General features: G+C 43.7%; 6 protein-coding genes across 6 annotated transcripts; 3 read left to right on the forward strand and 3 right to left on the reverse strand.

Annotated features, from left to right (window-relative positions):
• Window positions 1-784: 784 nt before the first annotated feature.
• LOC108599617 (cuticle protein 16.5-like) lies at window positions 785-5,106 on the reverse strand. The gene is made up of 5 exons (XM_017986572.2): window positions 4,634-5,106; window positions 4,274-4,569; window positions 4,168-4,192; window positions 1,299-1,355; window positions 785-1,240 (listed from the first exon to the last, which is right to left on the reverse strand). Exons 1-5 carry the CDS (start codon window positions 4,643-4,645, stop codon window positions 842-844), a joined length of 789 nt encoding a protein of 262 aa, XP_017842061.2. The 5' UTR covers window positions 4,646-5,106; the 3' UTR covers window positions 785-841.
• On the forward strand, window positions 2,951-3,462 carry LOC108598250 (cyclin-dependent kinase inhibitor 1C-like). The gene is made up of 2 exons (XM_017984865.1): window positions 2,951-2,968; window positions 3,043-3,462. The coding sequence occupies exons 1-2, from the start codon at window positions 2,957-2,959 to the stop codon at window positions 3,460-3,462; spliced, it is 432 nt and encodes a 143-aa protein (XP_017840354.1). The 5' UTR covers window positions 2,951-2,956.
• LOC108597900 (cyclin-dependent kinase inhibitor 1C-like) lies at window positions 5,029-5,533 on the forward strand. Its single transcript, XM_017984519.2, is given in 3 exon segments — window positions 5,029-5,040; window positions 5,108-5,248; window positions 5,250-5,533. Coding segments are annotated over 3 exon segments (417 nt in total). The 3' UTR covers window positions 5,514-5,533.
• An 848-nt stretch (window positions 5,534-6,381) lies between these two features.
• Window positions 6,382-6,850, reverse strand: LOC108598252 (cuticle protein 70, isoforms A and B-like). The gene is made up of 2 exons (XM_017984867.2): window positions 6,839-6,850; window positions 6,382-6,771 (listed from the first exon to the last, which is right to left on the reverse strand). Exons 1-2 carry the CDS (start codon window positions 6,848-6,850, stop codon window positions 6,382-6,384), a joined length of 402 nt encoding a protein of 133 aa, XP_017840356.2.
• LOC108598253 (cuticle protein 16.5-like) lies at window positions 6,694-7,597 on the forward strand. The gene is made up of 3 exons (XM_017984868.2): window positions 6,694-6,970; window positions 7,102-7,245; window positions 7,310-7,597. The coding sequence occupies exons 2-3, from the start codon at window positions 7,234-7,236 to the stop codon at window positions 7,595-7,597; spliced, it is 300 nt and encodes a 99-aa protein (XP_017840357.2). The 5' UTR covers window positions 6,694-6,970; window positions 7,102-7,233.
• Window positions 7,598-10,582: 2,985 nt separating this feature from the next.
• LOC108598254 lies at window positions 10,583-13,081 on the reverse strand. The gene is made up of 2 exons (XM_017984869.2): window positions 12,668-13,081; window positions 10,583-12,602 (listed from the first exon to the last, which is right to left on the reverse strand). Exons 1-2 carry the CDS (start codon window positions 12,931-12,933, stop codon window positions 10,583-10,585), a joined length of 2,286 nt encoding a protein of 761 aa, XP_017840358.2. The 5' UTR covers window positions 12,934-13,081.
• Window positions 13,082-13,807: the final 726 nt, after the last annotated feature.

Below are 13,807 nucleotides of genomic sequence, written 5' to 3' on the forward strand. Positions count from 1 at the left end.
GTTAAATATAATTTGATTTATGCTGAACGTCGACTGATATGACGAGATTTAAAATTGAGTAAGGAAAGTATATTTTCAGTTAAGCCTCGCTCTCATTTTGAAGAGCAAGCTGTTCTATTTTAGATGCTGTTTCTCAGGCTTTATATATAAAATATTATAATTGTAGTTTTGTTGCATGTCAGGAGGGATGTGTAAATACAACTCATAAATATTCCCTAATATATTGATATACACATAGATTTATATATATATTGAATGTACCTGTATATTCCTGAGCTTGTCCTTAAATTTTCATTTCGTTTCACATTCCCCTTACCTGACTAAACACATGATACATACCTTAGCAAATAAAATTCTAGAAAAATTATATCGACATTTATTGCAGCACTCGCTTTGTTTGGCCCAAAAGTCCAATGAATGCATGAGTAACGACCTGAGCCTGAACCTGAACCTGAACCCGAGTCCAAACTACCAGTGTGTGCCATAATTCGTTCGGGCTGTCTGTATGTCTGAGCGTTGCAGGACAATGAAGCACAAATGACCTGAATAAAACGCAAGCGCCACAAACGATTGACTGCTGTTCACCTCAGCAAACCGTAAAAGTAAATTGCAAAAATCCAACTGAACCGAAACTACAGCCAAAGAAGCTTAAATACACTTACAAGCAATAGCTTGGGCACACAATGCCTCCGTGATCCGAGCATTTGTAATGCCCAACGATAGAGCAGCGTGACTGCTGACCAGCAAAACAATGAGGTCTTTTTTTTTATACAAAGTTGAGCGATTTTTATTAAAGGCTATCAGTCATTGAACACAAAAACGCTTAATCCGCCAGCTGCGCTTACCACAAGCCGGGCGCGGCGGCATAGTTCAGCGGAGCGGGAGCATAAGCCAAGGGAGCGCTGTATCTGGCCACGACGGGTGCGGCGGCGTAGTGGTGAGCGTAGTGTGCAGCCAATGGGGCAGCAACATGTTGCACAATGGGCGCAGGAGCAGCAAAGGAAACTGGAGCAGCAACTGGAGCGACGGCACGCACAAGTGGAGCAGCAACTGGGACTGGCACTGGAGCAATCACGGGCGCATGAGCGATGCCATTGAAGGTCCTGGCCACCACTTGGCTGCTGGTGGCGGTCACCACCGGAGCAGGTGCAGCAAAAACAGCGGCGGGCGCTGCCAGAGGAGCGTGGAACAAACCAGGCTTGGCGGCGACGCAGGCAATCAGTGCGCAGATGACAACGGCCTGCAATGGATTAATCGAAGATTAGTCTTAGTTCGAACACAGTGCGGATTTCACTTACGTATTTGAACATGTTGATTAGATTTGATTTGAGTTGTAGTTGCTTGAGGGCGTTGAGCTAACTGATGTCCCATTGAGTGGCAGCATTGCTTATTTATACCCCAAGACAGCTCAAAGCCAGTGGAGGGTACTTAACATGCGCCCAGCGTGGGCCACGTTGCCCATTATAAGCGTGGCGGCATTATAATTGGCTTTGCTCGTATACCGCCAGCCATGTCTTTGAGGGTCTTACCCATTGCAGCTGTCAAAACCCGAAGGGCAGCCAATTTCGATTGCCGCAGCTAATTTTACAAAATTTTATTGAATGGCCAACTGCTAGCAATGAAACTCGAATAACATATTTAACCTAATTTATACAAATTTCAATGGAATTTAATATAAACTATTTTCGTTACGTTGCATGTATTTTGTATTTTTCAAACTGAAATGAAATATTTAAATATTTAAAAATTTAAAAATGTTTAAGGAAAAATTTGGATACAGTGAAACTGCATATAGTGCTCTAAATGATTTAAAAATATAATGAATTTGCTTGGGCTTAGTTCCGCAACTTAAATAAAAATATTGGGCAGTTATCTGGGTTAGATAGGCATCGAGCTATATACAAAGTTTGGTGTCTCTAGGTCTTCTAATTGTCCAGATCTGGGTCAGACAAACAGACAAACAGAGACGGACAGTTCTACGTAGAATATGAGTATTTATATTTTATGAAGACTGAAATGTTTCCATCTGGCTCCATCTTTCATTTAACAATGTTTATAAAACAACAAAATAAAACCTTTGTAACTTAGAGATTTTACATATTTATGAAATAGTATTTGAAAAATTAATGATTTTTATATATAATAAAGCAATATATATTTGCTAAAATTATAAATTCGAAAACCAAAATTTCACTTCAAGTTTTATACTGAAAAACATTTGAAGTATAATAATATTAGAGCATTGTCAAGTGCATTCACACATACATGCATACATATGTATATAAGGTATCTAACTTCATCCGTCACATACTTAGCGGTGACCTGCAGCTGACCAGTGACCGACCATCCATGCTGCCAGCAATGGAGTTCAATGTGTGGAGCGAAGTCGCCCAATTAAATATTTTTAGCACGTACGTAGCCAATGCAAACGAAAACTTATTACTCACAGTCCAGCAAACACACACACTTGACCAGATCTCTCTGTATTTGTATGTGTGTGTGTGTGTGTACATGACACCTACAAACACATTGGACACTTTTGCCTGTTGACACAAACATTTATTTGTTTGAAATTTAACATTTTTGGGTCAAGGTTGTTGCACTTTGGCTTTTATTTAATCAGATTTAAGCTCGAATGCACTTTCGGTCTTTGTGCAAGGCGAAAGAGCTGCAAATAGAGATAGAGAGAGAGAGAGACGCGGCCTAGGCGCAGCTTTAAGAAATAAATTCTGTTTCTTTTAAAGTGCTCGCATTTACCGTTAGTCGGCCGCCCATACTCTCCGCCATTTCGCGCTTTGCATGCTAATTTCTCATTTTCGTTTTCATTTTCTTTGGCCGCTTCCGTCACGTTCGTTTTGATTTGCTATAAAAATAAATCGAAAGCGTCGACAAGTCATCAAACACAGTTTTGTCTTTTGTCAAACAACTCCACAGCTCCCATCACAAAATCTTTAACATGTTCAAATACGTAAGTAGTCCTTTCTACCCAGCTGTCTTCCTTACCTGGACTTAATATCCATTCCATTCCTTACTCCCTCCCAGGCGGTTGTCATCTGCGCTCTGATTGCATGCGTCGCCGCCAAGCCTGGTTTGTTGCATGCCCCATTGGCAGCGCCCGCCGCTGTATTTGCTGCACCTGCTCCAGTGGTGACCGCCACCAGCAGCCAAGTGGTGGCCAGGACCTTCAATGGCATCGCTCATGCGCCCGTGATTGCTCCAGTGCCAGTCCCAGTTGCTGCTCCACTTGTGCGTGCCGTCGCTCCAGTTGCTGCTCCAGTTGCCTTTGCTGCTCCTGCGCCCATTGTGCAACATGTTGCTACTCCATTGGCTGCCCCACTGCCTGCACACTACGCTCATCCCTTTGCCGCAGCCCCCGTCGTTGCCAGATACAGTGCTCCCTTTGCTTATCCCTACAACACACCACTGAGCTACGCTGCCGCTCCAGCCCCTGTTCTGGTCTAAATCAACTACCAATCAAAAAACTGTGATGTACATAACTAGCAAATAAATTTACTTAGAAAAAAAACAAACTTCAATCCATTTTTTTAACTGACTTGTAGCATCTGGAAATAAAGGCAGTAGCATTTTTAGCAATTTTAAGCTAGGAGTTATTGTTTTAGAGTCATCATTCCAATTTATTTAAACAGTGTAAATGTATATGAAAAATTTATACAATCTTCATTACAATAAGGGCAAGAAAAATTTGTTAAACTTTTATTTTATATACAATATGAAACAGATTTGTTTAATAAGAGTGGTGATTTGATTTATCTAATTGGCCTGATATTCTGCGAATTCTTTCTAAATTATGATTTCAGTTTTGACTTCTTTTGAATATTTCTAACAATTTCAGAGATAACTTAGCCAAAAACAAAATTTTAATTCATATATATTTATAATCAAATTAAATTGTAAATCTACACTACACATTTTCATAATTTAATTGCCACGACCTTGACATAATTACTAATAAGTCTCACCATCGATGAAGTGCATACAATTTAAACAACAAATTGTCACGCGTCATGTCGACGCTGACGAGGAGCGAAAAGAAGAAGAACAGCTGCTGCCGGTGTTGACAACAATTTTTATGTCGCCTACGTGACTTGCACATTGAATGGACATCGGTTTTATGTTTTACAAACATGTTTTATGTATGAGCCGTACGGTAAATCCAATTAGCGGAAGCCAACTGCACCCAAAGATAAGCTCAGCTCAGGTTAAGTTCAAATATACGTTTTTATTTTCAGTCAAATCAATCGAAAGTTCTTACAACAGAACTGGAGCAGCCACTGGATGAGAATAGGCCAAAGGCGCCGCGTGATAAGCCAGAGGAGCCGCCAAGGGAGCAGCGGCGTATCTCGCAAGAACTGGAGCGGCCACAGGAGCGATCACTGGAGCAGCGGCAATGCCATTATAGTTCCGGGCAAACACCTGGCTACTGGTGGCAGTCACATAGGGAGCAGGAGCAGCGGCCACAAGCGGAGCGGAGTAAGCTACAGATTGACCCAGCAGCAGACCTGGCTTGGCAGCAGCGCAGGCCATGAAAGCGAAGATGATGGCAATAGTCTGTGAATTAAATCAGGCGAGTATTAAATTTAATTCGAAGCAAGCAAGATTCGATTACACTTACGAATTTGAACATTTTGTTAATTGTTGTGTTCGAGAACTCTTGAACTTGTCTGATGCCGCTTAACGATTTTCTGCCCACTATTTATACCCCAGCCCAACTCCAAGCCCAATTTGACCTTAAGGCAACTTCAGTTATTTGCGGGCTCTGCGACGTGTTTTACATTAAACAGTGGGAAACAACATAAATAGCCAAATGCAGAGCGATAAAAGATACAAAATGCTAAATGCAAACAGTTAACGGTTGTATCTGGTGCATTTCAATGAGGACCAACTCACAGCTGAGTCACTATTGTGGTAGGTTGAAGACTATCTTAGGGTATAAATAGTCAACGCCAACTGCAGTTGGACATCAAACAGTCTCCAGCTTACAAGCAGAACTACCCACAAATCCTCAACATGTTCAAATACGTAAGTTGAATGCAAATCCTGTTGCAAAACCAGCGATTCTCTAACGAAAGTCCTCACTCTATCCTAGGCCGTTGTCGTCCTCGCTCTCGTTGCCTGCGCTGCTGCCAAGCCTTTGTGTGCTGCTGGTCAATCCGTGAACTTCACTTCCCGCTCCTCTGGTGAGCCGCCGCTCCACCTGCAGTTGTTCGCTGCCCCCGCTCCGTATGTTGACTGGCCACAGCAGCCAGGTTTCACCCCGCAACTACAATGGCATTGCCTCTGCTCCAGTGATCGCTCCAGTTGCCACACCATTCGCTGCGCCAGTTGCCGCTCCAGTTGTTGCCAAATACGCAGCTGCTCCCTTGGCGGCTCCTCTGGCTTATCGCGCAGCTCCCTCGGCTTACACCCATCCAGTTGCTGCTCCATTGGCTGCTCCTCTCACCTACAGCCACCCATTGCCTTATGCTACCGCCTCTGCCCCACTTCTGTTTTAAAATAACATGGATCTCCCAGTTTGAAATAAAGACTTCTAAGCTATGAAATATTAAGCAGTGTACTTAAATTAAAAAATCAATTTTACTTAATTCAAAGAGATTGTAGTCAAGAATTGATACTCCAATATATATTAATATATTTGTAATGGATAATTGACTGCATTGCATCAAATGATCATAATAGCAACTATATTTACATTCAAGTATATATATTCGAGTTGGATTTGGGATTTTATATTTTAGTCGCTGGAACTAAATATTGCTAACAATTAAATCGTTTTCAGTTCTGCGCCACAAACGAATTGATTTGATAGATTTAAGGCATAAGAAGAAATTTTTATGGCTGATATTCTTTTTCATTTATAAAATATTTATTTCTGACTTTATTTATTATTTATCAGAGTTGAATAGTTCAGTCAACTACAGACCTTGTAAGGACGGCCTTCCGCTTTGACCTTGACCCAATTGCATATGCAATTAAAAACGACAAATCTGAACGTAAACAAAGAAAAACCAAAACAAACCATAAAGCCACAGCTCAACGTAGCCAGTGGTCGTTGCCCGCAATGTTGACAATAATTTAACCGAAACTTACGTGCGCTGCATTTAAATTTCCAACTGAACGTGAGTTATTCACTTTTGTTTAAGCAGAGCTCTCAGCAGAGAGTTTATTCCCATCAATAACTTCATAAAGTGTTTGATTAAAATAAAAGTTTAAAGCTGAAACTCCAAAGAGTCAAATTATGTTAGCAATGAAACTTCACTTAAATTTCTTTGAACTGAATTAGATTCATTTCCAATTAGAGTACATAGCTTATTAATTCATTGTTTAGTAGTCTTTATTTAATGTTGAGAGATCACAGATGTTCTAAAACAGAAGTGGGGCAGAATAGCTCAATGGGTGGCTGTAGGTGAGAGGAGCAGCCAATGGAGCAGCAACTGGATGGGTGTAAGCCAAGGGAGCTGCGCGATAAGCCAGAGGAGCCGCCAATGGAGCAGCTGCGTATTTGGCAACAACTGGAGCGGCAACTGGCGCAGCGAAGGGTGTGGCAACTGGAGCGATCACTGGAGCAGAGGCAATGCCATTGTAGTTGCGGGTGAAGACCTGGCTGCTGGTGGCAGTCACATACGGAGCGGGGGCAGCAACAACTGCAGCGGGAGCGGCGGCCACCAGAGGAGCGGAGTAAGCCACGGATTGACCCAGCAGCACACCAGGCTTGGCAGCAGCGCAGGCAACGAGAGCGAGGACGACAACGGCCTAGGATAGAGTGAGGACTTTCGTTAGAGAATCGCTGGTTTTGCAACAGGATTTGCATTCAACTTACGTATTTGAACATGTTGAGGATTTGTGGGTAGTTCTGCTTGTAAGCTGGAGACTGTTTGATGTCCAACTGCAGTTGGCGTTGACTATTTATACCCTAAGATAGTCTTCAACCTACCACAATAGTGACTCAGCTGTGAGTTGGTCCTCATTGAAATGCACCAGATACAACCGTTAACTGTTTGCATTTAGCATTTTGTATCTTTTATCGCTCTGCATTTGGCTATTTATGTTGTTTCCCACTGTTTAATGTAAAACACGTCGCAGAGCCCGCAAATAACTGAAGTTGCCTTAAGGTCAAATTGGGCTTGGAGTTGGGCTGGGGTATAAATAGTGGGCAGAAAATCGTTAAGCGGCATCAGACAAGTTCAAGAGTTCTCGAACACAACAATTAACAAAATGTTCAAATTCGTAAGTGTAATCGAATCTTGCTTGCTTCGAATTAAATTTAATACTCGCCTGATTTAATTCACAGACTATTGCCATCATCTTCGCTTTCATTGCCTGCGCTGCTGCCAAGCCAGGTCTGCTGCTGGGTCAATCTGTAGCTTACTCCGCTCCGCTTGTGGCCGCTGCTCCTGCTCCCTATGTGACTGCCACCAGTAGCCAGGTGTTTGCCCGGAACTATAATGGCATTGCCGCTGCTCCAGTGATCGCTCCTGTGGCCGCTCCAGTTCTTGCGAGATACGCCGCTGCTCCCTTGGCGGCTCCTCTGGCTTATCACGCGGCGCCTTTGGCCTACTCCGCACCACTACTGGTGTAAGCTGTTTGCTCTCATGTTAAATAAATATACAACGACTGATTATCCGCTAAACTGCTTGACTGGCTTACGCAATCTCTGGCGCTGGTGAATGCCATAACTTTAGCTCACACACGCGCAGGCTGTTTTATCCTTTGACTGGCTTTGTCACATGGTCGTTTGTTAGTTCCGCGTATTTATCTAAAATGCTTTCATAGCGCATTTCATGCATTGATGCACAATTTGAATGGAAATTTTTGTGCTTCGCGCTTGCTGATAAACGACCTAATCCTGAGCGAAAAACGCTGCGCGTATGTGAGCTGGGAGCGCTACTTAAAGTTTATAGAGTACTTAGTCCGAGACTTGGCTTAATGCACTGCCTCTAATTTGATTAGTCGCTTGCTTTAAGGTTGATTCTAATTATTTAAAGCCTAGTAGCGACAGCGACTAGAGCTATGTAATTGAATTTCGCTTTTGGGCCACACTGCCACGCCCACTGGAAACAGCCAGCAAAAAAAAAAAAACTGCAAGCTGCATTGTGTAAAAAATGGCGACTTTCGCGTGCTCGTCTAAATAATTAAAAGTTTTGCTTTAGCAACAGCGTTGGGCAGCGCATTTTTGGCTTTTTGTTTGTCATTTGTAATTGCTGTTAATGGCAAAAACAAGCGACGGTACACGGCCAATCCTAGCCGGAAAAACAACAGAGCGAACCAGGCGAACCTCACTTTACCCCCCAAGCAAAGCTGCTTGCATGTTAGCTCGCACCTCTACACGAGTTTTGCATTAAAAAATCTCGAGCCCAACTCTGAAACTCGCTGACTCTCTAGCTGATGCGCACTCAGGTCTGATGTATGCATGAGTTTGTGTGTGTGTGAAGGATAATACCCTCCAGTACAGCTTAGTGGTGAACACCTTCACTAGTTAGCTGTCAGCAGCTTTACTCACCCTTCCTTGGTGGAATGTCAGTACTGCTGGTAGCAATTGGTGATTTTGTTGGTGATTGCAGTAAATTCACCAATGCTAGATATTGCAGAACTATATCCTAAATAATGCAACGTCAGTTAGTTGAATTCCAGATTGTGTTTTTTTAATAAAAAAAAAACAAAGTAGGCGTGTGTTGGTGAATTCATTGCTTAATGATTAGAACAAACCCATTAAGGTAAGTCGATTCGATCGGTGAACAAAAATGTACAAAAATTAAATCAATAAATTTCTATATAAATTAGAAAATTAAAAGTTGGAAATTGTATTAATACAATTTTGTACTAAGCAACATTTAGAGCTAAAAAAACGAATACAAAATATGGACCTTTTAGATCCATTAGAGCAACTTACCCAAATACTCATTACAGTATCGTCAATGGTTAAGTAACTAGTACAGTTGCTAACTGTTTACATGTCAGCGGTACTAGAGGGTTGCAGCCGTACTGGCGTTTGTGTAACTTGTTTATGTTTGGAGTTGATGCTAATTTTGTTTGTCGACAGATGAAAATTGTTGAATAATGACAGCGACATTCGTTTCAATGCTTAACTTGCCACAAACAAGGCAGTTTTCAACATGTTGCTGCCTGCATAGACATGTCAGCGCGATATTGTGAAAAATCACCGTGTGGCTTGATTAACTTACAGGCTTACAGGAGCGCAACGGTAAGTAAACGGTAATATCCTTACAGCTTCAGATTGGCAGCAATGTGCAGAGCAAATAAATTCCATGAAATCAACGGAAGGAAGTGCGCCATAAACAGAGAATTTAAAATGCACGCTTCCGTTGGCGCTTGAAGCTTTTCTAATGAGGGCCACCCAAAGCGGTTCACCAGCGTCGGGTCAGGTCGCCGCTTAGCTGACCCTCGGTATGCTTAGGAACCGGCGGCCATCGGGTGTCTAGGCTGTCGCTAATTAGGCTTAGTAAATTATGGAATATGATTAACAGCGGAGCAGGGCCGAGCAATTAACTTTTTGCGATAAACAGCTTGGCATTAATTTGCTTGGCCGCTATCTCCAGCTAAATTTATGGCCATCAACTGTCGCGGCGCGGTATTGAGAGCCACTGGCTATGGCCTGAACGTCGAACGTTCAGCATTCACCATTCACCATTCGCCATTTAGCGCTACTGTTGGGCTACAATTCACGTCGCAACATTTGCATTTTTGATTACTTCAATATTAGTTGCATTGGTTTTTATTTACAAGCGTGGGTTTTTGCTTGGAAACGTGTCAAGCTTAGCATGGGGTTGGTTACCGAAAGGTTGCGTTGGGTTATTTCTTTATGCAAATCGTGGGGCGTGACAAGGTCTAATTATGTTGCTGTTGGTCAGTGCACGGACTTTTGGTGTCAGTTGCTTAATTTGTTTGTCGCGCCGGCCAAACCGCAAAGTGGAGAGACAAAAGAAATCTGTTAGAAGAAAGCGCAAAAAAAATGTTAAATTCAATCAAAAGCAAAGTTGCTGCAACCCCAGACAATGAGCCATGTATTATATTTCCAGGCAATTGTTTATGCGCACCAAAGTTGCCAACAAAAAGTCGCTGCCATTTAATGGATGATCTGGGGTGGATTAGGCTTGCCGTTGATGGGGCATGGAGCATACGGCCGTGCTCAAGCAGCAAAACCTTAAAAGAACCCACGACGTTGCTGCTCCAACTCAACTGAATCAGCAGCAGCAGCAGCAGCAGCCATGAGAATGGGTGGGGGGGATTGTGTGGGCGGATTCTACACTGCTACACTTAACCTTGGCTATATACGGCCGAGGACACGGCACTTAACTTATGAATTAAATTCCTGCACTCAGCCAAAGTGCGTACATTTGTGCTTTATGCGCTCGCTCCCGCTCCCGCTCCCACTCTACACAGCATTAACCCAAAAAGGCGAGCAGAGAGCGCCAAGCAGTCAGCCTGAGCGAGCTTTCCATGCAGCCTTCCATTCAGCGCGCTCTTTAACGCGCATGCCAAGCTTCAGCTCGCTCTTCAACTGTATTCTATTAAAATTAAGAGTGAGTTTATTGAGTCTCTTAGCTTAGCTACAGCGTTTGGGAAAGAGCGTGTTAATGGTGCCTTTGGGCTTTGGCTTTAGCTTGCTCAATGGCTCAGCTGACTTCGGCGGGGGCTGCGGCTTTGCGCGCCTGTAGTTCGAGGTGAGCAGATAGAGCTTCTCCAGCATTTGATCCGCCTCGTTGGTGCTCATGGCAAACACATGCGTCGCCCCCGACTCGTACACCTTGGCGGCCACGCTGGGCAGATTCTTGTGCACAAAGAACGTGTAGGGATTGGTGGTGTGTATGGTGTCCTTGCAGATCGCCAGCGTCTGACCAAAATCCTCTATGGATACCTGCCAGGGAAACTGCGCCACGTTCATGCAGTGCGAATGCAGCGCCTGGTGATCCAGCAGATCGGGCGGCTGCATGGCCTGCAGTATCTTGGCGAGCAGCTGCTGCTGCGTGTCCGCCAGTATGGCCTTGCTCCTCGAGTTGATGACCAGTATGCTGCCATCGTCCCAGATCCAGGCCATTTGCGCCGCCTCGTAGCGCTTCTGTATCACATGTATATCGCTGTTGTAGACCACATCCTCCAGCTGGTTGGCCAATTGGTTGAGATTCAACGCTCGATTGGCGTGCACGCTGCTGTAAGGCCGCGTCGGCTTTGATTCGACTTTGAGGCTGGCGCGCTCCGCTTTGCGCTTCACGGGCTGACGCAGTATTCGTATCTGCTGGAGCGCCTGATGCGACTGCGGTGGCAGTGGCGGCATGGTTATCTGACGATTCACAACCTCCACGGTAGTAGTAGCCTGCTTGCCCGCCTCGCTCGGCCAGCGACTGCGCAAACGCTTGTCCTGCGGATCGCGAAACTCGGTGAGGCTCTGATGAATAGCATCGCCATTTAGGCGACGCTTAAAGCTGCTCTGCCATGGATTCACAGTGGACTGCGTCGGCATTTGCTCCTTGCGCGGCTGCTCTGCATTTGTTTTGCTAATTTGCAGCTCCAAGTCAACAGGCTCGACTGCCGTGCTTTCAATTTTAGTTTGCACAAAGCTGGAAATATTCTGGCCCACCTGCTCTAGCCAGGCGCTCACCTGCTCCTCATTCGGCTTGCCGAGCGAACTATCCGCAGTTGTCACAGCTTCCACTGCAGCCGGCTCCACCACAGGAGGAGGCACCTCCATGGGCACAACAGTTTCTTCTTTTTCAGATGTAGACTGCTTCACGACAAGCTCATCTACTGTTTGCTCAACACTTGCTTCAATCACTTGCATCGCATCTGTTGGCAGCAACTCTACAGCTGGCTGTTCCTGCTCCTTATGCTTTGGCACAACTTTGGGTCTCAGCATATCACGCAGCATATCCCTTTTGCTCTCATCCCTCGCCATGCTAAGCAATTTGTCGTACATTTTGATATCACTGAGCGGCGCATGTAGTCGCTGTGACTTGAGATAGTCCGCAATGGCTCGCTCTTCGTCCAGAGTTAGCTCCAGGCTGTCCAACTCCACAGAGCTTTGCTCTAGCTTTGCTACAGTTACTAACTGTAGCTTGCAGTCGCTCTGCCAGTTGGAAATCCAACTTTCGGCGTCATTCAGTTGCTGGTCGCTTTGCCTTACAAGGCTGATTTTTTTGGATTCTTTCTTTTCAGGTACTTCGCAGCTGCTCTCTTCAGCATCATCACTGTTTTCTTTATAGAGCTCTTCGTTAGGAAAAAAAGTATCATATGCTTCTTCGAAGAGCTCTTCAATGTTACTTGTCTGCGCTTTGTATTCTTCAGCAGAAGCTTTTAGCGGCCATTTAGGCGAAGCGCCGTACTTGAGCCCCTCGTAGTTGTCCCAAATCTGCTTTGACGAAGGAAATAATGCCCTTTCTATAGAGGATATATCCTTAATGGGCGAAATAGGCCGAATGTGGTCATCGAACAACCAACCCGACCTATCCTCCGCAAAGACATCTTCAAAATGAATATTATCCTGGCTATTTTCATCAACATGCAGCTCGGCATTGCAGAATACATAACCCGGTGTAATCGACTGATTCAAATCTAAGCAAGTGGCATCCCTAGAACACAAATTCAAAATGAATAGTAGGCTTTTGCTTCTTTAGTTTATTGTAAAATAACTTACTCTTTTTGGAAATCAGACGGCGCACCATCTTCGACAGGTTCTGTTCTCTCGTGTTTGCTTATTTTATTCTTCTTTCTTCTTTTTTTGTGTACTATGTGCTTTGTGCATGATCCCCTCATGCCATTGTTATTATTTCCATTGCTTTTGTGCAACTTCCTTGAGCTCTTGACATGGCGACGGTCGAGCAGGAAGGCTTGCACTCCCTCACACTGGTCGTTAAACTCACAGAAGGTGGGATCGTACTCCACGCCGAAATATGTGTCCATTAGGCGCTTTATTGCAGTACAGCTGTCCAGATGTCCAGAAAGAAAAACAAAAACAAAACATATGATAAAATCTGACAGAAAACAATGTTGGTAAATACAACAAATGTTAGAGTTGCATACGAAATTCGAATTTAAAAAAAAAACTTTCGAGGTGTAATAAAAAATAGTTTGTGCTTTTTAATTAAAATAATTAAGATACGCTTTTATGGCGACGTTAAAAAATTGCGGATTACGTGCATTAAGTTCAACTAAAATGAGAAACTTTTTTGTGCATTTAAAACTTCAGATGCCTCTTGATTGGCGCACTATTTCTGAGTCGCACAGGTAGACAGACATACAGGGAGACAGACATACGTGTAGCTAGGTAGTTAAAACTTTTAAATTGAGCCTTGGATGGCCAGGCATCATTTGTGACTTTTGTTTGGGTTGCCAGTCGTGCCGTTCAACTGTCTGAGCGGGGAGACTGAAAAAAAAAAAAAGAAATATAAACTTGCAGTAAAAGTGCTCTGTCACTGCTCATTTGTTGCTAATAATTATAAAAGTTTATACAATTCCCCAAGTGTCACACATACATACATATACAGATGTTTGCTGCTATGTGCGTGTGTGTGAGTCTAAAGTTGCAGACAGTTTGTCTGCAGAGGGCGGCGTCGTTAGGTGGGCGTGTAACTCAAAAGTTTAGCGCCGCTCGCAATTGTTTAGTTTAGCTTTAGCTACATTTGTTGTTGATCAAAATGTTTCTAAAGTTTTCGCTATGTATGTGTGTGTGTGTGTGTGTAACAATAACTGCTGGCCAACTCAAATAATAGTTTTCGGCTGCTGGCTAAAAGCATGAGGTATTAAATTTTTATTTGCTTACTCACAACAATAGTTA

The sequence above is a fragment of the Drosophila busckii genome, chromosome 3L (genome assembly GCF_011750605.1).
Source record: "Drosophila busckii strain San Diego stock center, stock number 13000-0081.31 chromosome 3L, ASM1175060v1, whole genome shotgun sequence".
Lineage (NCBI taxonomy): Eukaryota > Metazoa > Arthropoda > Insecta > Diptera > Drosophilidae > Drosophila > Drosophila busckii.

Coding starts and splice junctions, on each gene's coding strand:
- LOC108599617 (XM_017986572.2), bottom strand. Junction 4,193..4,273: donor GTGGCTGCTCCAGTTCTGTT/GTAAGAACTTTC, acceptor CTTTGGGTGCAG/TTGGCTTCCGCTAATTGGAT. Junction 1,241..1,298: donor TAATCAACATGTTCAAATAC/GTAAGTGAAATC, acceptor AATCCATTGCAG/GCCGTTGTCATCTGCGCACT.
- LOC108598254 (XM_017984869.2), bottom strand. CDS start 12,933: ATGGACACATATTTCGGCGTGGAGTACGATCCCACCTTCTGTGAGTTT. Junction 12,603..12,667: donor CCGTCTGATTTCCAAAAAGA/GTAAGTTATTTT, acceptor TTTGTGTTCTAG/GGATGCCACTTGCTTAGATT.